This window comes from Balaenoptera acutorostrata, unplaced genomic scaffold (assembly GCF_949987535.1).
Source record: "Balaenoptera acutorostrata unplaced genomic scaffold, mBalAcu1.1 scaffold_126, whole genome shotgun sequence".
Lineage (NCBI taxonomy): Eukaryota > Metazoa > Chordata > Mammalia > Artiodactyla > Balaenopteridae > Balaenoptera > Balaenoptera acutorostrata.
This window is the reverse complement of record NW_026645629.1, coordinates 253,362-279,352: the sequence shown is the minus strand read 5'-3', so window position 1 is coordinate 279,352 and position 25,991 is coordinate 253,362. Positions and strand designations below refer to the sequence as shown.

General features: G+C 44.7%; 1 protein-coding gene across 2 annotated transcripts in view; it reads right to left on the bottom strand.

Annotated features, from left to right (window-relative positions):
- LOC130706664 (uncharacterized) overlaps positions 1-20,853 on the bottom strand; it is a 135,416-nt gene extending 114,563 nt beyond the window's left edge. For both annotated transcript variants that reach the window (XR_009006831.1, XM_057539336.1), the window contains exon 1: positions 19,385-20,853. Coding sequence is in view for 1 of the 2 variants with exons in the window: in XM_057539336.1 (XP_057395319.1) it covers positions 19,396-20,211 (816 nt within the window). In the remaining variant the exon portion in view is untranslated. The remainder of the gene's footprint in view (positions 1-19,384) is intronic.
- Between the last annotated feature and the right edge of the window lie 5,138 nt (positions 20,854-25,991).

Genomic DNA, 25,991 nt, shown 5'->3' with positions numbered 1-25,991 from the left:
TGAAGAGTGACCTGGTCAACATGGCCATATTGTCAGTGTGGACAGAGGGGACAAAAGTTCTTGTGACCAGGGAAGTCACACACAACACGCCCTGAGGATGAGAATGGAGTGAGGTTCCCTAGAGGCGAAGGACCCCGAGAGCAGAGCAGACCCCAGCAGAAGCAGAGCCTTCAGCGCAGATGGAGAGAAAATGTGAAAACTGCGTCACAAGTGGGAACGAAATGCAGCCACAGCACCGCAAGAGGAAAGCGAGTGAAGTAAGAGAAGCGACAGGCAGAAGGGGCGGAGTACAGAACACCTGGGGAGGGGGTGGAAGGAGTCACAGCAGAAGAGGCGAGAAGTGGAGAGGACTGGAGAGGGGCCCTCGGACAGCAGAGGTCAGGCCAGGGTCCCGCAGGGGACGCCGCAGCCTCAGCTCACCTGCCGCCTGACAGTCACGGAGGGGAAAGCACGTGTGCAGCAGGACAGCGTATAACTTAGTAATACTACACGCCTGGTTAATGAAATCCTCAACTAATGCCATTGCTTCAAAAATCTCACATAAATAATTGCTTTTACTTTTTTTTTTTTTTTTTTTTTTGTATAAAGACCTGAGCTTTGACTGACCTCGTGCTCCACCTGGTAACTCAGCTTAGAATTACAGACAGACCTGAGGTGCCTCTCAGCTCTGCCTCGTGGGAGCTGTGACTCAGGGCATGTCCCTCACAACCCCCTCCCTTCAAGCCTCAGTGCCCTTATGTGTAAAATGGACATGATAATATTGTCTTGATGATTAAATAAGAAATTGCGTGTAAAATTCCACAGTGTCTGGGACATGATAGGCATACAGTGTCATCTTATGTATATTACATTTCCAGTGTGAAATTAGAGACACATTACAAAGGGCATCCTGATGACTGGACTGGGTACAGAGGTGGATTTTCTTTACCTCAAGGGATGAATACCTACAACAATTAGCTTCACTGGGTCTTCATTCTTCTGCATCTTGGCCTGCGCTCTCGGTCCTGCCTAGTTCCCCTCTCCTTCCCTCTTTCACATGTTGTCAGTGTTGGTATCTCTCCAGTGTTGAGTTTTGTCTCCAGTTGTGGCCAGAGTGAAATGGCAGTCATCCACCAGGGGAACACCTGACCAAGATGAACACAGATGGGTGCTAGCTGTCTTGTAAACAGGGAGGTTTCAGAGCTCATTTGTGGTTGATGACATATCTAAGACCATTTAAAAATCAAAATGGAGTAACTATGCTTCAGGCATCCATATAGAGTCGAGTGGCCATTGTCGATGTGTTTCTACATACGTCCCTGCATCACTGAGAACTTGAATTTTTGGAGCTGTATCAAACTCAAGGACACCACTAGCCATTTTCCAAACAATGTCTGCCAGCAGCTGCCAGTTGCAACCCTGGAATTTCAAAATCACCCTCCTTCAAAACTGTGTATTTATTTTAAACCCAAACCAATGCTTGATAACAAGCCTCTTACTTCTTGCCAACTTCAATCCTACTTCTTGACAAACAATTTATGTAACCTTGTAGGTTTTTGGCTTTATACACTTTCCCCATGTTGTAGTCTGCGGGAAAACAGTTCAAGTGCTTCTTGGATGTGTGTCTTCTGGGTTGCAGTCCTAACAAACCCCAAATAAAAGCCTCTTTGTTTCAAGTAGGACTTTGTTCTGGGAATTTGCGGTCAACACAGGATTGCTTTTTTGTCTGCTTCCTGTGTCTTTGTCATCATTCCCCACGAGGCCAAAGTTCATACTCCGTTTCTTCCCAGGACCTGTGCTGACCCTTCATTGATGAAAAAGTGCCTCAGCGAATCAATTTACCCTTAACATGAAGCTATTTTACAGATCTTTTCTTACACATATTGATACTTAGGTAACTTGATGCTCTATATCTTGGCAAATCTGGTGAAAATTTTTCAAAGTGTTAAAAAACAAATTCAACTGAGTAAATGTTAAGCATCCTATTGGATTTATTCAGTGATTCTTGAATCTGGCACCATCCCGTCTAGCAGACAGAAAGGAGCTCCAAGAGCAAAAGAAGCAAGAGGTTTTACATGTGGAAGGGAGCAGAGACAAGAAAGTTACACTAGGGCTTCCGTGGTGGCGCAGTGGTTGAGAATCTGCTTCCCAATGCAGGGGACACGGGTTCGAGCCCTGGTCTGGGAAGATCCCACATGCCGCGGAGCAACTAGGCCCCTGAGCCACTGCTACTGAGCCTGCGCATCTGGAGCCTGTGCCCTGTAACAGGAGAGGCCAGGAGAGTGAGAGGCCCCCGCACCGCGATGAAGAGTGGCCCCCACTTGCCGCAACTGGAGAAGGCCCTTGCACAGAAACGAAGACCCAACACAGCCAAAAATAAATATGAATAAATAAATAAATTTAAAAAAGAAAAAGAAAAAGAAAGTTACACTAGGCAGCAGGCTGGTTGCTAATTGCAAGGTTCCTTTCCTTTAGGGGATGGGAGGGGCATTGCGGGCAGATGACCTAACTAGTCTTGATCAGGAGATTCCTAATTGGATGGTTCAAGCTTCCATTTCTGGGAGATCAAAAATCTGCTCCTAGTTGACCTATAAGTCACATCACTGATACACATACTCTCTCTCTGTCTTCTCATTGCAGTGCAGTGCCCCTGCTTCCATCCATAAGCTCTCTGAAATTGGTGATCTCCACCCATTCAGCAGCGTGAGTGACATGCTTAGGTTGACGCCACCTCTGGCACAACAGCCAGACATTTGGAGGAGGAATCATATTCTCACCGGAGAGATCAGAATAAAAAGCTCATCCACTTACTGATGGTGAATCCTTGGTAGTCTCAAACAAAGCCATCTTTGGCTAAAACTGCTTACTATTGTGGATCTTGCACATTCCTGCTTCCTGGTTTAAAGTGTTTTTTTCTGTGATGAATTGATTACTAAGTGTTCCATATACTTTACCGTGTGCAGGATTTTCACTTTGGTCTTGTTCTAATGATCAAGAGAGAAGAAAATTAAACAAGCCTGCCTGATTTATTAAAGATTGATTCTATACAAGTTTTCTCATTAAATCTTAGCCGCATAACTAAAAGCAAACACGGGGAAATAAAACCGCAGCTGTGGCATCATTGTTCTGTGTAGTTCTATACTTTAAAAATAAATCTTGTCACCAGAGCTTCCTTTCAGCCATAGTTGCCGTAATTGGAATGTTTATTACCATGGTGATGGGCTGCTTTGGCTGTTTATACCAGTAGGGTCATGGCTGGAGGCTAGTTTTTTGAACACAGGCTCGAAAGAAACCCATGTTATCCTGCAAAAGTATATCCCATCTGTCCTTGGAAATATTTAATTTCCCTTGGTGACTAGTTTTATACACTAGTTCTATGGGTTTGGTTTAACTTCAACCTTCTAACAATAAATAAATCCATTTTTGTGTGATGTCAATGTAGGTTGCTCTAAATTGTGAAACTGATTAATCCCATCATCAATTCCCAAAATAATGCTTTCCACCCTGCAAGTCCTCTCAGGACATGACCTGATCCATTGTTGGTTGAGAGTGTTTTTACATAATATGGAAGATAACGCACAATTGGAGTGATGACCTTGAGAAAGCAACTTTGTATTTGCTTACATCCCTCAGATATTACAACCACGAGAAGCCAAACTCATAGAAATAGAGAAAAGAATGGTAGTTTCCAGGTTGGGGTAAAGAGGGAGGGGTTGGTAAAAGGGAACAAGCATTCAACTATAAGATGGATAAGGTCTGAGGATCTAATGTAACCCATGGTGACTATGGTTGATAACGCTGTTTTTGTAACTGAAATTTGCTAAGAGGGTGAAACCTAAATGTTCTCTGACACACACACAATGATAAATATGTGAGGAGACGGATGTGTTAATTCACTAGGCGGGGGGCATCTTTTCACATTTATACATATTTTAGATCAACGTGAGGTACAGTTTGAATATCTTACAATTTTATGTCAATTCTACCTCAATAAATCTGAAATTTAAAAACAGATATTGTTGCCGAACCAGGTTCACTTGCCTAATGCACAGCAAGCCAAACTCGGAGACGCCAACTTTGCAACAGAGAACGGTTTATTCATGAAGCAGGCAAGTGAGGAGATAGGAGAACAAATGTCAGATCCACCTACCCGAAAGTGAGGGCCCGAGGTCATATACAGTATAAAGAAGCAGGGCGACCTTAGGCATGAGGAAAGAGGATTGGCGGTGGGGAAAGGTGAGGTCATCAGTGTTCTTCCCAGGTGTATCTGCATCACAGGCTTCTATGAGACGCATGTTCATAAATGGAGGCACTCAGCATGTTCTGAGATTGGAGGTTTGGGCCTTCTGACATCAAATGGTCACACATCAGACCCCTGGGCAGACCCAGTTTTAGAGGTGGTGGGTCCCAACCAGTCTAATTTGGATTGAACTGAACAAGAACCAACTCGAAGTTACTGGAAAACAACTTAAACTTCCCTGTTACTATGGTGACCCATAGTCGGGGGCGTTATCTAGAGGGGTGGATAAAGTGTTTTGTTATATATTCCCTAGATGACGTGAAGCTTGGAGTGTATGGAATTAAAGAAAGACAGGGAAAAATAACTAAAGTGAGTTCAATCAGCAGAGGCAGGTTTTCAACACACTATGCCCTTATCTGTTGCTCTGTAACGCAAGCTGAAGGATTTCTGTTAGTCAGTACTTTCTGTTAACCCAGAAAGGGGCATGGTTTCAGTATTACATCCATGAAAAATGGAAGGTTGATAGTGTCTAGCTCCATAACACTTAGGATTGTAGGAAGTGAGTCAAACATCACACGATCCAAAAAGTCCACCTGGCTGACAGTATCTGAGCAAGCTTTAGTTATTACTCATTTCTGAATTACCATGTTTACCTGCATTTTTGGCTTAATGCATGATTTACAAAAAGATGCATACTGGAAACTTTCTAGAGTGTTTGATCCTATTCTCCCAAAGTAAAATGCTGCATTTGGAGATTACCCTTTGTGGGGAGTCCTTTGATTTTTTTATACATTAGATTGTAAACAGACATAGGGAGATATCATGAAATAATTTTCTCTATTTTTCTTTTTATTATTTTCTTCAATATGACCCTTTCTCTAGTTAGTAAGAGGCATCTATGCTGCCTCAAAGAGAATTAGTTTGTTATCACAAGATTTCAAATAGGAAGAACAGTCGGATATTCTGCTTTTATATTTTCAAAATAAGCTATTTAAGTCCAGACTGGAAACAGTTGTTTTGAAAAGCAATCCCTTTCATTTGGAAGAGGTGAAATTCACTGAATGAAGACAAGGTCCTAGAAAATAAGAATGAGGACACTCTGATAGAGACCAGCACAGTGATAACCTGCCCAGCAATAGGAGGAAAGAGGAAGAGAATGACACAGACCACCCTGTCTCAGGAGAGGAGACAACTTTCACTCTGGCTGAGAGAGGAGACACAGTTGGACAGAGGGCTGATCTTGGAGGGTTTATGGCTTCAGGGATGAGGGGACCTGGGTGGGTTTACTGATGGGGGATGAGAACCATCGTGGAGAGAAATCATCCCTCATCAGCAGGGTGTGGGCATCAGGAAACCCTACTGAGACACGTAGACCCTCTGCTGCCAATGAGTGAGCACGGGCCAACACTGCTCAGGGGCACATTGGCTGTCCTGGTCTTTGAGGTTTCCGGTGGTCCTGGGTAACTGCTGTGCTCGTGTCTCATGGACCATCCAGCAGAAGCCCTCACCATCCCTTCCCTCATCCTCTTTGAAAACTAACTGAAAATTCTCCCTTTTCAGTGACCTGGAGTGTTGTAAACATTCCAATGGTTTGCAAAGTCAGACACAAGATAGAGGAAGAAGGGGGGAAAAAGGAATAAAATGTCATTCCCAATTTTTTTGAACTCAAATTTTTTAAAAGAACTGAACCTGTTTTCTGAGTGTACGGGAAGTCCAGCTGTGGCAGGTGAGGCCCAATTGCGGCTGGGGACTCAGCAGAAGGATTCTCTGAAGGAGGGCCTGGGATCCATATGAAGGCTGGAACGAGAGCCCATGGCTGGCGGTGGGAAGTGACAGCGAGAACCGAGAGCTGCTGGGACAGGATGGGGCTCTGCTCCCCTCTGGGCACCTCTTCCCTTCCAGGCAGCTGCTGTGCACAGACGTTAGGATTCAGGATAATGACTCTCGGGGGAGCGAGGCTTGGCAGGAGGTGTACCCGGGGAGGGAGCCCACGGGTTTCTCCCCACATTAGCGGCACCTGCTCGTGTTCTGGGCCTGTCAGGTCACCTGAGGTGCTTCCGCTGGAGGGATGTTCTGCCTGGACTGATTGCTGAGGCCTGAGCTCTCTTACGGAGACACGGGAGAGGGCTGGTCTGTGCTGGGAAGAAGCAGACCCTTCTGGGAAACGAAGAAAACTGGGGGCCGCCGGGGGGTGAAGAAATGATTGTATTCCACACTCTTTGGGATCGGGAGAGGGTCACCTAAGGGACAGAATGCAGCTGGATGGGCTCACAAGTTTACTCGGGAAGGATGTCATGGGAACAATTTTTATGTTTAGTCTTTAATCTAAACCGGGGCGTCTGGGTTATTGGGCCTGAGATGGAGCCCCAGATATGAGTCATGTGGGGTCCAGGATTGTGCTTGAGATGTTGCTGAGCCGTTGGGGATCGCCTTGTGTGGACAATCCCTTATTAACCCGGCACAACACCTGCAATGTCCCTGCAAACAGGCGAGGGGACACTTGACACTCAGGAGGCATCAGCTTATTGAAGGTAGAGCCCCCGTTGCCTGTCTTTGGCTGAGAGAGGACAGTGGTGACACTCATCCAAGTGCAAATACGTACATCCTGTGACACTGTACTTTGGTGTCGCTTCACTGTACTGTACTCTATCTTAACTTCTTTCTTTAGATTTCATTTTATGTTAAAAGGAAATATGGAGATTGAGGAAAAATCAGGGATAAGTGGGGTACGTACACTTGGCCCATGCTCCACTTTCTGAAAAAAGAAATCAAACTAGGCCAGTGCCTGAGATGACATTTGGAATACCTGTTATAACCATCATTAAATATCTAGCGTCCATGAACTGAAAGGGACCTCCATCCCACATGTGCACGTTAAGGCAGGTGGTCCGGCTAGTGTGGGACCCAGGTAACAGCAACGGGAGGAGCAGGAATGGAATCATGAGAGTGGATGACCACGTGGGTCTTTTTGTTCCCACTCCATGAACTTCTGAGGACTTTGTGAATAGGTTCCACTTTAACTGTCATTGCTGGCCTGAGAGATAGTGTGAACTGTAGTTTATGGATGGGTGAGTGGACATGTGAAAGACAAGTTCAAGGCCAACTCTACCAGAAGTATCATTTATGTACAGATCCAGGAAAGAAACCAGATAGTTTGGGCTCTTTCAGAAGCCTGTATTAGCCACTTGGATGCCTGATATGTCACTGCTGCTCCCCTGACTTTAAACCCAGCCTCACCCACCCTCATATCTTGGCGTTTATAAGTGAGGAGGTGGTGAGAGGCATGTGGGTGGTGACTTCAATTGTTATTTAGAGATCGCCCTCTATGGCTGCCATGGTTACGTGCAGCTACGGAGTACAGATCCTTTTTCTTCCTGATATGTCTTCTGATTCCCTTTTACTATACTGGTTTCCACAAGCCTCATCTCTTCTCAGCATACTGTGTTTTACCGGAAGCCTCCAAAGATCACCTCCTTCAGAGGGACCTCCTGTTTCTACACCATTGCTGTCTCTGAGACTGTCCCCTGCCCCATGGCCCTTTCCAAACGCTTTCCTTTTGGTGCTTTCACAGTTAATGCTCAGACCTGCAAATGTCACTTTTTCTCACTCTCTCATGGCTAATTCTCTGACCATCACATATGAGACCTCTTCTCACTATTTCCCACTCATGGAAGCCTACAACTTCAGAGTGGGAATCCCTCTGATGGTGTCTGTCAATAACCACCACCAGGACCCAGCACAATGGCTTCCTTTCCTTCCGGTCTCTACCTGACACTCAGATGTGCTGGGGGCTCTGGGGCTGACTCTTACATGGGTGTCGAGCAGGGGAGTGCACTGTTTGTGCATAGACTCTGGAAGGGTATATGCTTCACTTTTGGATTTTAAAAAATGTAATATGGAGAGATTCTAATTCAACTAGCCACTATACCTCTTCATATACAGAATTTCAGACTTCCTCAATGTAAATCAACATCAGTGGCACAGCCTAATCCAAAAGGGAAGTTAAGAGCTACCTCTCTCCAATCCACTCACAGATTAAAGGTGTTTTGATCAAAATCACAAGAACACTGTTGTTCCTTTACCAAACAAAGTTTGTGCATCTGATGCACAGCAAACCAAACCCTGAGACACTGAGGTTTGCAGCAACGAAAGGGTTTGTTCACAAAGCAGCCAAGAGAGGCAATGGGAGAACAAGTCTTAGATCCCCCTCCTTGAAGTCCAGAGGCTTTAGATATTTGTGGGATAAAGAAGCTGGGTGGCCTTAGGCCTGGAGAAAGGTGACTGGAAGTAGGGAAAGGTGAGGTAATTAGTGTTCTGCAGAGACATATCTGAGCAACGTGCTTCGTCGTGGGATGTATGTTCAAAAGTGGAGGCAGGCCTGAGTCTTTCTCCGCGGGCATTCTCTCCTACCATCTTACATCAAAACCAGCCTTCTCTGACCCCCAAAGGACTTGAAGAGATATCTGCCCACCTTCTGTAAGACAAAACTGAAGTTCTTCTTGAGCTGATCTATTGAGAACACCAGAATCACAACTAGCTGTTGGACAATCATCGACAGGAAGACACTGGAACTCACCAAAAAGATACCTCACATCCAAAGACAAAGGAGAAGCCACAATGAGATGGTAGGAGGGGCGCAATCAGAGTAAACTCAAATCCCATAACTGCTGGGTGGGTGACTCATAGACTGGTGAACACTTATACCACAGAAGTCCACCCACTGGAGTGAAGGTTCTGAGTCCCACGTCAGGCTTCCCAACCTGGAGGTCTGACAATGGGAGGAGGAATTCATAGAGAATCAGACTTTGAAGCCTAGTGGGAACTGATTGCAGGACTTCGACAGGACTGGGGGAAACAGAGACCCCACTCTTGGAGGGTGCACACAAAATACTGTGTGCATCGGAACCCAAGGGAAGGAGCAGTGACTGTGCAGGAGACTGAGCCAGACTTACCTGCAAGTGTTGGAAGGTCTTCTGTGGGGTGGGGGGGTGGGTGGCTCTGTTTCATCATGGGGACAAGGACACTGGCAGCAGAAGTTCTGGGAAGTACTCCTTGGTGTGAGCCCTCCCAGAGTCTGTCATTAGCCCCACCAAAGAGCCCAGGTAGGCTCCAGGGTTGTGTTGCCTCAGGCAAAACAACCAACAGGGAGGGAACCCAGCCCCACCCATCAACAGTCAAGTGGATTAAGGTTTTACTGAGCTCTGACCACCACAGCAACAGTCAGCTCTACCCACCATCAGAGCCTCCCATCAAGCCTCTTAGATAGCCTCAACCACCAGAGGGCAGACAGCAGAAGCAAGAAAAACTATAATCCTGCAGCCTGTGGAACAAAAACCACATTCACAGAAAGACAGACAAGATGAAAAGGCAGAGGGCTATATACCAGATGAAGGAACAAGATAAAACCCCAGAAAAACAACTAAATGAAGTGGAGATAGGCAACCTTCCAGAAAAAGAATTCAGAATAATGATGGTGAAGATGATACAGGACCTTGGAATAAGAATGGAGGCAAAGATCGAGAAGATGCAAGAAATGTTTAACAAAGACCTAGAAGAATTAAAGAACAAACAAACAGAGATGAACAATACAATAACTGAAATGAAAACTACACTAGAAGGAATCAATAGCAGAATAACTGAGGCAGAAGAACGGATAAGTGACCTGGAAGACAGAATGGTGGAATTCACTGCTGCGGAACAGACTAAAGAAAAAAGAATGAAAAGAAATGAAGACAGCCTAAGAGACCTCTGGGACAACATTAAACACAACAACATTCGCATTATAGTGGTCCCAGAAGGAGAAGAGAGAGAGAAAGGACCAGAGAAATATTTGAAGGGATTATAGTCGAAAACTTCCTTAACATGGGAAAGGAAATAGCCACCCAAGTCCAGGAAGCGCAGAGAGTCCCATACAGGATAAACCCAAGGAGAAGCATGCCGAGACACATAGTAATCAAATTGGCAAAAATTAAAGAGAAAGAAAAATTATTGAAAGCAGCAAGGGAAAAATGACAAATAGCATACAAGGGAACTCCCATAAGGTTAACAGCTGATTTCTCAGCAGAAACTCTACAAGCCAGAAGGGAGTGGCATGATATACTTAAAGTGATGAAAGGGAAGAACCTACAACCAAGATTACTCTACCCGGCAAGGATCTCATTTAGATTTGATGGAGAAATCAAAAGCTTTACAGACAAGCAAAAGCTAAGAGAATTCAGCACCACCAAACCAGCTCTACAACAAATGCTAAAGGAACTTCTCTAAGTGGGAAACACAAGAGAAGAAAAGGACCTACAAAAACAAACCCAAAACAATTAAGAAAATGGTCATAGGAACATACATATCGATAATTACCTTAAACGTGAATGGATTAAATGCTCCAACCAAAAGACACAGGCCTGCTGAATGGATACAAAAACAAGACCCATATATATGCTGTCTACAAGAGACCCACTTTAGACCTAGGGACACATACAGACTGAAAGTGAGGGGATGGAAAAAGATATTCCATGCAAATGGAAATCAAAAGAAAGCTGGAGTAGCTATACTCATATCAGATAAAATAGACTTTAAAATAAAGAATGTTACAAGAGACAAGGAAGGACACTACATAATGATCAAGGGATTAATCCAAGAAGAAGATATAACAATTATAAATATATATGCACCCAATATACGAGCACCTCAATACATAAGGCAACTGCTAATAGCTATAAAAGAAGAAATCGACAGTAACACAATAATAGTGGGGGACTTTAACACCTCACTTACACCAATGGACAGATCATCCAAAATGAAAATAAATAAGGAAACAAAAGCTTTAAATGACACAATAGACCAGATAGATTTAATTGATATTTATAGGACATTCCATCCAACAACAACAGATTACACTTTCTTCTCAAGTGCACACAGAACATTCTCCAGGATAGATCACATCTTGGGTCACAAATCAAGCCTCAGTAAATTTAAGAAAATTGAAATCATATCAAGCATCTTTTCTGACCACAACGCTATGAGATTAGAAATCAATTACAGGGAAAAAAACGTGAAGAGCACAAACAGATGGAGGCTAAACAATACGCTACTAAATAACCAAGAGATCACTGAAGAAATCAAAGAGGAAATCAAAAAATACCTAGAGACAAATGACAATGAAAACACGATGATCCAAAACCTATGGGATGCAGCAAAAGCAGTTCTAAGAGGGAAGTTTATAGCTATACAAGCCTGCCTAAAGAAACAAGAAAAATCTCAAGTAAACAATCTAACCTTACACCTAAAGGAACTAGAGAAAGAAGAACAAACAAAACCCAAAGTTAGCAGAAGGAAATAAATCATAAAGATCAGAGTGGAAATAAATGAAATAGAAACAAAGACAACAATAGCAACTTTCAATAAAACTAAAAGCTGGTTCTTTTAGAAGATAAACAAAATTGATAAGCTATTAGCTAGACTCATCAAGAAAAAGAGGGAGAGGACTTAAATCAATAAAATTAGAAATGAAAAAGGAGAAGTTACAACAGACACTGCAGAAATACAAAGCATCCTAAGACACTACTACAAGCAACTCTATGCAAATAAAATGGACAACCTGGAAGAAATGGACAAATTCTTAGAAAGGTGTAACCTTCCAAGACTGAACCAGGAAGAAAGAGAGAATATGAACAGACCAATCACAAGTAATGAAATTGAAACTGTGATTAAAAATCTTCCAACAAACAAAAGTCCAGGACCAGATGGCTTCACAGGTGAATTCTATCAAACATTTAGAGAAGGGCTAACAATCATCCTTCTCAAACTCTTCCAAAAAATTACAGAGGAAGGAACACTCCCAAACTCATTCTATGAGGCCACCATCACCCAGATACCAAAACCAGACAAAGATACTACAAAAAAAGAAAATTACAGACCAATATCACTGATGAATATAGATGCAAAAATCCTCAACAAAATACTAGCAAACAGAATCCAACAACACATTAAAAGTATCATACACCACGATCAAGTGGGATTTATCCCAAGGATGCAAGGATTCTTCAATATATGCAAATCAATCAATGTGATACACCATATTAACAAATTGAAGAATAAAAACCATATGATCATCTCAATAGATGCAGAAAAAGCTTTTGACAAAATTCAGCACCATTTATGATAAAAACTCTCGAGAAAGTAGGCATAGAGGGAACCTACCTCAACATAATAAAGGCCATATATGACAAACTCACAGCAAATATCATTCTCAATGGTGAAAAACTGAAAGCATTTCCTCTAAGATCAGGAATGAGACAAGGATGTCCACTCTCACCACTATTATTCAACATAGTTTTGGAAGTCCTAGCCATGGTAATCAGAGAAGAAAAAGAAATAAAAGGAATACAAATTGGAAAAGAAGAAGTAAAACTGTCGCTCTTTGCAGATGACATGATACTATACATAGAGAATCCTAAAAATTCCACCAGAAAACTACTAGAGCTAATCAATGAATTTGGTAAAGTTGCAGGATACAAAATTAATGCACAGAAATCTCTTACATTTCTATACACTAATGATGAAAAATCTGAAAGAGAAATTATGGAAACACTCCCATTTACCATTGCAACAAAAATAATAAAATACCTAGGAATAAACCTACCTAGGGAGACAAAAGACCTGTATGCAGAAAACTATAAGACACTGATGAAAGAAATTAAAGATGACAGCAACAGATGGAGAGATATACCATGTTCTTGGATTGCAAGAATCAATATTGTGAAAATGACTATACTACCCAAAACAATCTACAGATTCAATGCAATTCCTATCAAATTACCAATGGCATTTTTTACGGAACTAGAACAAATTATCTTAAAATTTGTATGGAGACACAAAAGACCCCGAATAGCCAAAGCAGTCTTGAGGGAAAAAAACGGAGCTGGAGGAATCAGACTCCCTGACTTCAGACTATACTACAAAGCTACAGTAATCAAGACAATATGGTACTGGTACAAAAACAGAAACATAGATCAATGGAACAAGATAGAAAACCCAGAGATAAAACCAAGCACCTATGGTCAACTAATCTATGACAAAGGAGACAAAGATATACAATGGAGAAAAGACAGTCTCTTCAATAAGTGGTGCTGGGAAAACTGGACAGCTACATGTAAAAGAATGAAATTAGAATACTCCCTAACACCATACACAAAAATAAACTCAAAATGGATTTGAGACCTAAATGTAAGACCGGACACTATAAAACTCTTAGAGGAAAACATAGGAAGAACACTCTTTGACATAAATCACAGCAAGATCTTTTTGATCCAACTCCTAGAGTAATGGAAATAAAAACAAAAATAAACAAATGGGACCTAATGAAACTTCAAAGCTTTTGCAGAGCAAAGGAAACCATAAACGAGAGGAAAAGACAACCCTCAGAATGGGAGAAAATATTTGCAAATGAATCAACGGACAAAGGATTAATCTCCAAAATATATAAACAGCTCTTTCAGCTCAATATTAAAGAAACAAACAACCCAATCCAAAAATGGGCAGAAGACCTAAATAGACATTTCTCCAAAGAAGACATACAAATGGCCAAGAAGCACATGAAAAGATGCTCAACGTCCCTAATTATTAGAGAAATGCAAATCAAAACTACAATGAGGTATCACCTCACACCAGTTAGAATGGCATCATCAGAAAATCTACAAACAACAAATGCTGGAGAGGGTGTGGAAAAAAGGGAACCCTCTTGCACTGTTGGTGGGAATGGAAATTGATACAGCCACTATGGAGAACAATATGGAGGTTCCTTGAAAAACTAAAACTAGAATTACCATATGATCCAGCAATCCCACTACTGGGCATATACCCAGAGAAAACCATAATTCAAAAAGACACATGCACCCCAATGTTCATTGCAGCACCATTTACAATAGCCAGGTCATAGAAGCAACCTACATGCCCATCGACAGATGAATGGATACAGAAGATGTGGTACATATATACAATGGAATATTACTCAGCCATAAAAAGGAACGAAATTGAGTCATTTGTTGAGACGTGGATGGATCTAGAGACTGTCATACAGAGTGAAGTAAGTCAGAAAGAGAAAAACAAATATCGTATATTAATGCATGGATGTGGAACCTAGAAAAATGGTACAGATGAACACGTGTGCAGGGCAGAAGTTGAGACACAGATGTAGAGAACAAACGTATGGACACCAAGGGGGGAAAACCACGGTAGGGTGGGGATGGTGGTGTGCTGAATTGGGTGATTGGGATTGACATGTATACACTGATGTGTATAAAACTGATGACTGATTAAAAAAAAAACAATTTAAGTAACAGGATTAATTGAATTAATGATGACTCTGAGTTCTCTGTGTGTGCTGAGGCTGGAGCTCCAACTGAGGACTCTTCCACCATGAGTACAGGTCTAGGGTTTCTCTTCATTTGAGTGTCCTGGTGGTTTAAGAAAGAGAAATTCTAGCTGAAGGCTCTACCTCATTGATTGCAGATATAGGGTGTCTCTTCCTGAGTTCTCTGGTGCATACAAATGTGAGAGCAACATCTAAGGGTTCTTCCACATTTATTACATTTATAGGGCTTCTTCCCAATGTGACTTCTCACATGATGTCTAAGGTCATGGTTTTGTCTTATGTTTTCCCACATAGATGACACTCACAAGGTTTCCTCTCCAGTGTGAATGAGTCCACGACTTTGAAGTAACAAATTTTCAACTGAAAGCTCTTCCATGGTTATGCCACACATAGGACTTCTCTGCTATTTGAGCTCATATATGTGAATGAAAGTTGGCCTCTGATGAAGGGTCTCCCCATTCACTACGTTTTTACGTTTCCCTTCAGTGTGATTTTTCATGTGTATAAAGGCAAAGCTCCAGCTGAGCTATTTCCCACTTTCATAACATTTGTAGGGATCCCTCCAGCGTGAGTTCTCTCATGCCATCTAAGTTTAGAGCATTGACTGAAGCTTTCCCACATTGGTGGGATCTCTATGGTTTCTCTACAGTATAATTCACCTTATGTTATTGATACTTAAAAAAGGAATATTGGCCAAAGGCTCTTCCAGATTCGTGACAAGTATAGGATTTTTCTCCTGTGTGAAGTTTTGGTGTATATAAAGGTGAGGGCTCTAGTTGAATTCTTTCTCACATTTATAGCATTTATAAGGATTCTCTCCTGTTTGAGTTAATACATGTGGAGTTCACGTTGTTGCATGTGAAATCTCCTCACATGCATTACATTCGATGGACTCTCCTCCAGAGTGAAGTCTGCTATGTGCAAGGAAAGGAGAGGCTGTTACAGATGCCCATGCACGTCCATGTACTCATTTTTCTACGTGCTGACTCTAGTCTGCTCTCTCACTGGTGGACTTTAAAAAAAAAAAAAAACGCCCCATGTTTGTTCTATTCACATGCAGTGTTACTTTGCTGAATTCACACTGATTTTCTCTTTTGTAGCCTCTCACCTGCATAACTTTCTGATTAAATTTTAAGTCTTCTTTATTTTTCACACATTATATACATGAGGTACATTGAGGCAATTGTCCTTTTATTGAAACTGCAGTTCCAGTTTGTCTTCAGGGAAATGTTATTCCAAAATTTAAAGTATTCAAAATTTTTTACTGGGACAGAATTTATGCTCATGCTTTTTTTCATCAGAAGATTCTCATGAACTCCAAATTTATCCCATTACCAGGTCTCTAATGTGACGACTGAGTTCATCCCCAAGAAACATACCATTGACCTGCAGATAAATGGGTCCTTCTTGAACGCTTGTTATGTGGATACCATTTCATGCTTTTTAAGGTCACCTTCCATGTGTGAAAAAAAGAGAAAAGAAATAGCAACAGTGACTTAGGGGACAAAGAATTTTGCAAATGCTCACAAGGCTAATGTAAGTATGTGTCAAGTATTGGCTTTAACACAGAGAAAAGATGTGAAATGGAGGAATATAGCAACAATTAGATACATGATATAGAACCCTGATGATGTATGCTATTTTTAAGAGTAAAATGACTGAAAAATAAAATGAAGGTGGGATGTCGGGGACATTAAGACACAGTAAATCAACAAAAGGGAGGGACAAACAAATGTTGCTACATGAATAATAGTAACAGAAAGAGCACTTTCTCAGAAGCCAAGGAAGTACATAAAGTTCGATGAATAGAGATTAATATGCTCAAAGAATTAGGACACTATTGGAGCGATATTTTTGCATTGGCCTTACAAGATGTCATAAGACTTCTTCCTCAAGGAAATCTGCAGTTGACATTACAGGTCCTGTTCTCTCACTGACCAGGCCCCTCTCTACATAGAATCCCAAGATCCTGGAGCCCAACTTGAGCTGGAACTCTGGGAATCCTCTTTCTTCCTCCACACCTCTTCTCCTGCTACAGCTGGGAAATCACATCTACTTGTAGAGGCAAAAACCATTTGTGGAAAAATGTATATGGATTTGGAGTCCTGCTTTGGGATCTGCGTGTGGTCTTCAGGTTCACGTCAGGAGGAGGAGCAAGCCGAACAGTAAAGAGCAGCACGGGGAAGGGCGTCCTGACCACTGGAGGCACCACCGGCCCTTCCCCAGAGCAGAAGGACGCTGACCTTTGCTTCAGATGTTAAGGAACTGTCTGTTGATGCTTAGGTCCCAGGACTTTGACAGACTGCAGAATCCTTTTTTCCCCCTCTTTCCTCTGACCAGTGTGAATGAATTGTTCTATAATGGATTAAACTTTATTAAAAAAAAATCCAATAGTATAACTCAATGCCAACCCTATGACTTGTAATTTAAAGGGACAATACCTGTTCTGTGTAACTTTGTAGGGTTAAACTCCACCAGAGTTTGCACAGCAGAATGCTTTTTGGAAAATATTTAATGCATTTATTTATCCATTTAAGGCCTCCATGCAGTGAGTGCCCAGCACTGGTTTGAGTGTTAGATATGGAGCCGCAAGAAAGACACTACAGTTCTCCCAAAGTCTGCTATCTTCTGACATGACAAAGATGAAGTAAACAAATGAACAAGATCATTTCGTACAGGTTTTAGAAAGTGCTGTATGAGTGTATATGTGTCAGGGTGGGGAGAGGAGTGAACTCTGGGGAAGATGCTCTGGATGATATTTTATTAAATAAATAAATGCTGACAGTGTCACCCACAGAGAACTGATGACTGTTGTTCTCCAGCGTCACATCCCTGTGCAGGTTCCTCTGAGTTGATTGTGACAGGGCCTCCCTCTTTCGATGAAGTTTATAGACAAAACTTGAAGGTGGCTAATTCGTAAAAACATGCTGGACTTTCTGGTTCACGCTTCTCCATCCCCAAGAGTATCTAGAGGTGATGGTTGAGGGTGACTGCACTGGGGAAAGGCAGCTGTGTGTATCAAAAGCTCAAACCCTTTTTGAGGTCAAGTCGAATATTTCTCTGGGCTGACTTGGCATATGTCTTTCAAATGCATCACAGAGATGTGCACACTCTGAATACACAATAGCTTTCATAATTAAGGAATATCACGTAAGTGGTATGAAATAACCAGCACATTCTATGACAGAATGTAAGTTCTGAGTCCCGGGTTAGCAATTATAATATTTGTACTTGGGAATTAATAAATAAACCCTGTGTTCCACCAATTTTTATTAAATCTACAGACAACACACGGAAAGAAATATCCATATTCTGCCACTAATCAGCTTTGATTGTGGGCAAATTATTTCCCATTTTGAACTTCACAATTTTCAAGTGTGAATAAGTTTCATAACCTCTTGAGAGAGTTGAGTGATTACATGATCTAATAGGTAAGTGCTTCTCACATAACAAAACCCAATAAATAAAAGCTATATATTATTATATGTTATTTATTATTTGTTCAGGAATACTGTCATTAAAAAATCAGAGAGCCTTGAGGCAATGTCCACCCCTCTGCATGACTGGACAAGTTTTATACTAAACTTTGGGTCAGGAGGTGCTGCCTGTATCATCTCCACTCTCATCAGGTGTTCATCACCAGATGTGAGGACAAAGTGTGTATGATGGGTCCAGGTGCAGAAGTTCAGGTGTCCCCTTGGTTCGCATCTGCTGTGTAAGGGGAAGTCTTTCCCTTGGGAAAGCAACTCAAGGCTCATGGAGTGAAGGGCTGAAACCATGCAGAATCGAGCCAGCAGCCCCTGGTGGGGATGATTGGGGCGCCTGAGTGAATGTCTAGGGGCTCCCAGGATGAGGGAACAGGCTGAGGAGCCCAGGTCTGCAGAGGTAAGTTTACACAATGTCCCCAGTTGCATCTGGGCCTGGGTGGAGCAGAGACATTTAGGGGCTGGGATGCCTGCTCCTGCCTGGAAGCTGTAGTAGGAAGGGGCAGAAAAGCAAGAGGTGCAGCCCATCTTTGTTTCTGAAAACACTCATCTTTCTGGCTCCAGACACCAGGCTATAGGGAAGAGTTGATTCTTGTTTTTCAGAATTGCTTTAGCTATTCTAATACCTTAGCCTTTCCAACTCACATTCTTTAAAAGATAAATGCATATCCTGTTGTTGGTGCTGGCTTTTTTTTTTAACATCCCTGGAATTTCTACAGATGGCTATTTTCATTGAAGAGTTCATTATCAACATCTAAGTCAGTACTTATAGATCTTCTTCATTTAAAAAAAATATCAGTAACCCAAATACAAATTGATAATAATGCATTGTGGGGATGCATTAACTAGAATTTATTTACCTAATTCCACTTAATGGCTATGTTTTTGAAATACTCTGTTTTTATATTAAGTAGTGCTGATATCAATATTCTTATTACACATGTAATTTGCAGAAATGTTCCCCACACAGCCGTTTGTTATTTGACTTTGCTTGTGGAATATGTAAAGATCAATTTGTGGTCAAGTTTACCATTCATTTCTTTGATGGCTTCTGGACTTTTTAAAGAAATGCTTCACAAGGACTCCACTATGAAATCACAAATAAAAATTATTCATACATGTTTTTACTGAGTATTCTCATGGTTTCAGTTTTTCACTCCGCACAACCCGAGTCCCCGCAAAACCCCTAAGTCCGCCACGGGATCAGGGACCCGCCGGTGTGCTAGTGGATCCTTTGCTGTAGCCTCGCGACGACATCTTCCCAGCTTCCTCCCCCTTTCTCTCTGCTGCCGGGGTCTCGCCGCGTCTTACCGAGCCGGGAGCTAGCTCCGAGGCGGACGCCCCCGGACGAGCTCGGGTGCTTGGGCGGCCCGTGCTGCACCCTCGCCCACCGGCGATCGGGGGTCGTCCCGGGTACGTTCTAGAGGTTGCCGGGCGCTACACAGCGACTGCTTTGAGATCGTCCCTTCCCTCCGGAGCTTCGGCGACTTTGGCGAGGGCTGTGACTCGGCCGCCAGGCGCGAGGCAGAGTTCCGGGAGGCGGATCCTGGCGGCGACTGTCCCGGTGGCGCTGAGGCTTGGGCGCTTCCTGCTGTAGCCGGAGATTGGCCGAGCAGATTCGTGTGGTGTGAGGTCGGCCTTGCGCTTCGGGGCTGTGGTTGTGATGGTTTTGCCGGGTCTACCAGCATGTCCTTGTGCCCCTCCGCCCGCAAGACTGAGCGTGGTGATAGGACACGGTGTCCGTGCCCAACGTCGTCCTCCACGTCCTGGTGGTCGTACTTTCTCAATTTTTCCGAGTCACCGGGAGGTGGGGAACGACACGGATGTACTCGGACGTCGCCTGACCTTTCCCGGCCTCCCCTCTGGATGACGAACTTGTTCACCAATTCTTTACGTCTCTCGTCAGAGTGGGGCCCGGGCCGGATGGCGAAACGAGTAGGCACTGGGAGGGCGACGGCGGCCCTCCCCTTCCTCCTTCCCACGGGACAATGACCCCCCGACCCACAGGCCGTCCGGCAGTGCGTCCTCGCCGCCTTGGGGGTCCGGGTCCGTCCAGCTGCCGTCGCGGCAGTGCGGCTGCTCCCCGGCGGCCACTTTCGTTTCTCCAGGTTCCACACGAAGCGGTCACTGGGTTTCATAGATGGGATTTCCCTCCAGTTCAGGCTGCGTCTACACTGGCAGGGCCCGTCGTCCAGTCTCCTGTTCGCCTCGGCGCAGCTCTTGTGTGTCGAGAGCACACGCAGGTCCCCTCACCGCGGGAAACGACACGGAGTGTCTCGGGCAAGTGGGGAGGACGCTCCAGGCACGGCGGCCTTCCCACCTGGGTCTCAGTGGTCGGAACCCCTAGCAAACGTTCGGTAAACGTGGCTCGGCCTGGGCCGTCCGCTGGTGTTCGGGAAGAGCCCCCGAGCCCGGGCGCAATCCTGGTTGGGAGCGGTTGTCTGAGGCTCCCCCAGGGAATAAGCTCTCTCTCTGGATCCTGGGAACGGTCTCTGGACCCGCGGGGGGAAACCCCGGACCAAGCAACGCGACGGATGGCGGTCTGGGTCGACCCCAGGAGTTAGGGCGGCAGCTGTACGCCTGCGCCATTGCATGCCCCGGATTCGTCCCGCTGAGCTTTGCACCAGTGGAGCTTCACCTGGTGGCTCCTGCGGCAAGGTCGACCAGATGGCTTGGCAGCGATATTGGGGACGCGAAAAATATGCATTGGGTTAATGATTTTTTATGTTTTTATTTCATTTTAAGACTCACTACAATGTAGGCATTAATGAAATAAGAAATCCTGAGACTTTGGTAATGAAAATTATCATTGTTTTTGTTACTCAACACTAGTGTAATTATTACCATTGTTTGCAGTTAAGTTTAAAAACACTGACTAAAGTTTCTTTATCCACAGAGTATTTGAAGATGTTAGAGGATTTCCAGAATACAGAATTTTCTATATACGCCTGGGAGTCAGGGAACTCCTCCCTCTAATCACGAGGTCCTGTCCCACCCCCTGCAGCAAGCAACCTGGAAAGCCAGACCCAAATCTGTGCAGCAAAAGATCCCAAGGGTCAGTGCTTACTCAGTGACTGACAACTTCCTCATTTTTCATCCTTTGCATTCAGAACCGAAAGTAGGAAAACCAAATATGTTGCCCGAGGCAGTCATGTGGGCTGCCCCTCTTCCTGTCTGCCGCCTCCAGCTTCCTCACATCGCAACCTTCTTTTTTGCCACCAGAAAGCACTTCTGAGTGTGCATGAGTCAGTGTAACGTGAGAGGCAGTGTCTGTGTCCATCAATCTGTAGCGCCAGCTCTGAACAAATAGTGCTTGTCACGCTTGGGAGTCTTTCCTCATGTCTACAGAGCTTAGTTGAGTGGAAGTGAGAACCAACCAATAAACAAACAACTCAGGATTATATGTGCTTTTGATATTCTTTTATAAAAATCACATTTACTCATAATGATTTTTAAAGTGAGAAAGATACACATATCATAAAATTCATCCTTTCATAAGTGTGCAATTCAGTGATTTAGAGTCGACATAGAAAGTTGTACAACCGTCATCAGTACTAATCGAGAACATTCCATCACCTCAGAAAGAAATCCAGACCTCATGATACACCCACTTCCCCTTCCCCCTCCTCCCCACTAGCCCTCAGCAACCCCCTGTGTGCTTTTTGTCTATGGATTTGCCTGTTCTGTATATTTCAAGTAATTGGAATTGCACAATTCTGGACATCTCTGCCTGGCTTCTCACACTTAGTGTCATATTGTAGAGGCTCATCCATGTTTTAGCCTGTGGTTGATTCCTCTGTTTCACTTAAGAATTTGCCATTCTAGGGCGTCCCTGGTGGAGCAGTTGTTAAGAATCCGCTTGCCAATGCAGGGGACACATGTTCAAGCCCTGGTCCGGGAAGATCCCACATGGTGCTGAGCACCTAAGCCCATGCACCACAATTACTTAGCCGGCACTCTAGAACCAGCGAGCCACAACTACTGAAGCCCACAAACCTAGAGCCCATGCTCTGCAGCAAGAGAAGCCACCACAATGAGAAGCCCGTGCACCACAATGAAGAGTAACCCCTGCTCGCTGCTACTAGAGAAAGCCTGCACACAGCAACGAAGACCCAATGCAGCCAAAAATAAATAAATAAATAAGAAAGAATTTGCCATTCTAGATCATTAAGATATACACACGTACACAGATACTTTCTATCATTTTTTTTAAATGTGAAAGATACAGAATATATACATTCCATCATAACCATTTTATGCACACAGGTCCATGGTATTACATCATGTTTTCCTGCAGATCCTCAACTTGCATCAACGTCCTACAGCTGCCACCAAGCCCAGCGGACATAAGCGCAGTCCTGTTGTCTTTTCTCACAAAATCACAAACCACCCACACAGACCAGGACTCCACCAATGGGTGCCTCGTGCTGGCGGCCAAAGAAGAGAGCAGGGGGTGGGGACAGGGGTGACAAAAAGAGAGAGAGATGGAATGAGAGAGAGGTGGCAAAAGCCTGATCTCCCGGAACCCACAGTGTCCCAATCAAGTACAACCCACGTATCCTCAGAGTGGTGTCGCCGTCGATGATGGCATCCAGGGGGGCACACTGCCAGCCAGGCTTCACTCCCCAGTGTGCTCTGAGCTCTGGGCTCCCCAGGCTCCTGTGGGTGGGCTGCTTCTGTCAAACCCTTCAGCCCTCTGTGGACCACACCCTCAAGCTGGGACTTTTGAGTTCCCAGGAGATTGTGCACACTCAGTGGGTGTGGCCAGTTGCAAAAGATCAGGACCAGCCAAGAGCAAAGTCCTGCCCCCTATATTCCAATGCCGCCCTGACACCACCCGCCCTTCTCCTACTCACTCTTACATTCCTCTATCAAGACATTCAACCACCATGTTGCAAGCTGGGGTTTCAGGGACAGCAGTGACAGGGGACAGCAAGAGTTGAGCATCTCACAGTGAGATGCCAGGAACTCAGCCAGGCACCACCTCAGCCGACATAACGGTCAGATTTACCTAGAGTTAGGAACAGAGGCTACAAAAGCAGTATTGACTTGATGTAGGCCATGAAGAAGGCTTAGAACTGAGGTCTGTTGACGGTTATATCGATCAAGTAGAAACATTGACCCCAGGTAATCATAATCAGCATAGTTAAGGGCAAAGAAGGAGGGATGTGTTCTGGTTGGGGAAGGTGAATACTTCCTCTGTTTCTGCTGCCCCACTTCCCACTCCCCACGGGCTCAGACACCAGGTGACGTCCTCCTCAACACCCTGTGCTCACATAATGTCTTCTCCTGGCTCAGGCACCACAGAAGGGCTCCTGCCTTTAAGGTTCTCAATACTGAGAGGTACAGCCATGAAATGTCTTCAAAGTGTAAACAAATTGAAATGAAAGACAACAGTCTTCCAGACTACTGAAGTGGCAGATGAGGTGAGGGTGAGATAACGCCCCTCGGGCTCCTGGTCCTGGAATGAGGGAGGAGGAGGAGGAGGAAACTGACCTTCGGTGAACTTGACTTACACATGGCCTGTGTTTAATCCTTTCACTATTCAGCCATTTAGCCATCATCAAACATTTACGAGCTCGTCTCTGAGTCTGGTCCAGTGTCCTCACAGAGTTCACAGGCTGGAGAGGTAATCAAATCATGATCACAGCCCTGGGGTGTTCCACATGGGGCCAAAGGCAGCAAGAATTGGTGGCCATCAACATGTCTTCATGGATGAGGCAACATCTCAGCTGGGTCTCCAAGGATGAGTTCTCCTCTAGCCAAAGTGGCACTGAGCAGGAAATACACAAGATGAATGAATAAGGAATGAAGGAATAAATGGGCATTCCCTTAACACTACACAAGGACGGCAGCCCACTAAGATGGTGGCTTGAGAACATAGGGTGCACTGGGGGTACAGTGGGGAGAGGCTGCCGCGTGATGCCTGCCTCACTCCCTTTATGGTCTTTGCTGCCACAGTGGCCTGTGCTCTACCTGCTCAGGGAGACTTGTCTGTCCTCTGCTCTGGGATCCTGTTGCTCTTTACCAGCAATGACCACATGTGGTGACCCATGTGTATTTGTCTGCCACGTGAGGGGCCTTTGCGAGGAGGGAAAGTTTGGTGTGCATTCCAGGATTGAAAAGAGAGGATGGTGGGGAGTCCTGCAGCAGTGGGATCATGGTGCAGGATGCTGGGGTGGGGTGGGGTGAGGCAAAAGCCATTCCTGGAGCCTGGGGGTGCATTAGTGGCTTTCCTTACCACAGGGACTTCCAAAAAAAAAAAAAATGCAACTCAGTTTGGATGGCACTGACTTTGAGAAGCTTGGTGGACCTTTGGACAGAGATCTCTGGAAGGAGCTGGACATAGAAGATGAATGTGTGAGAGAGTGTCAAGATCAGAACTCATGACCCAGATGAGATGGGAGGAGGTGGAGTGGAAGGAGACTGAGGACACAGAGGAAGTTCATGAACTGGTGTCATCAAGGTGGAGACCACTCAAGTTCATTCCACAGCCTCCTAGCTCCTCACAGAGTGCTGGGCCCAGGGAGGTCACTCAATAAATATGCACTGAGTTGACCCAAAGTCACCAAAGTTTTCACTTTGAATCACTGGAATAGAATATTCTGAATTCAACAGATTGGTGGTGAGGCTTTTATGCCAATGAGCTAAGAAAGTGAAACGAAGAATACAAATAAAAGCAAAATGCAGACTCAAGACAAATCTAAGAATTCACAGTAGTAACTAAGACACTCAACATGCAGCCCACTGTGACCTCAGGGCCTTTGCACTTGCTGTTCTCTCAGCCTGGAACACTCTGCCCTCTCCATTGGTTGCTCACTAAACACACTCAGAAATTTGCTCAACTTTCCTTCCTGACAATTTTCTCCAAGATACATATCACCATTGGACATTGTGTCCATTTTATTGTTTTCTATCTCCCCCACAAGTGTGTCGCCTGCATGAGAATGGGCACCCCCTCCTTTTTCATCACCCACTGCTGCACCTCAGTGTCTGGAACAGGCCTGGAACTCAGTGGGGCCTCCACGACTGTGCTCTGGGTGAGAGAGAAGTGAGTATGTCGTGGGGACACACAGCTGGGTATAAGCGAACACTATGCCAGATCGAGAATGAAGGGGTTCGAGGACACTCTGCTGCAGGTCTTGGTCTCTTGTTCTGCATGTATCTCACTATTATAATAAAGAGTCAACATCAGGCCCAGGGAAAGCAGCTGCTCTGACTTGGGGAAAATCAATTATAACCCACACCTCCCATGCTGAGGTCAGATGGTTGGACGTCAGGTCCCAGGCTCTCACTGGCATATCCCCTCCTCCCTCCATCTCCTCGTATTTCCCTGAGAAACCCCGGCTCAGGACATCCACCAATCCCTCCACTTGGTGGGGCCGGTGCTGAGCCATCAATGTTTCCAGCTTAGAAAGGGTTTAGTCTGCGCTGTGGAACTTAGAAATCTCTCTCCTCCACTCTTGGCCCATCCGAGTCTCACCTTTCCCTCGACCACCCCCTCGCCCAGAGGGATTCTGAGTCTTTGTTCAGCACGTGAGACCCCGCACATGGCAGGCGCTGAGGCTCCTCCAGCCACCACGATGCACCCGAACCTCCATGGCGTGTCCACAGGCTGTGTGAGCAAATGGGGTCCCCCCTGCGGGCCTCCCCCGGGCTGGGCCTGGACCTCCTTCCTCCCCAAACCAGAACCAGAACCAGGAGACTGGCCGTGCCTGTGAGTGGGGAAGGGTAGGAGGGGACAAGAGACTCCAGTGCACTCTGATCCCGGTGAGTGGAATCAGCGGGGGAAGAGGGACAGTGGGGCGGCTTGGCCTGCTTTCTGGCCGGGATGTAAGGCTGCTTACAAGCTGCGGCTGCACCTGCCAAAGATGTTGATGGTGACAAAGTGCCCCTGCGTCTGTAGGTGCCAGAGCCA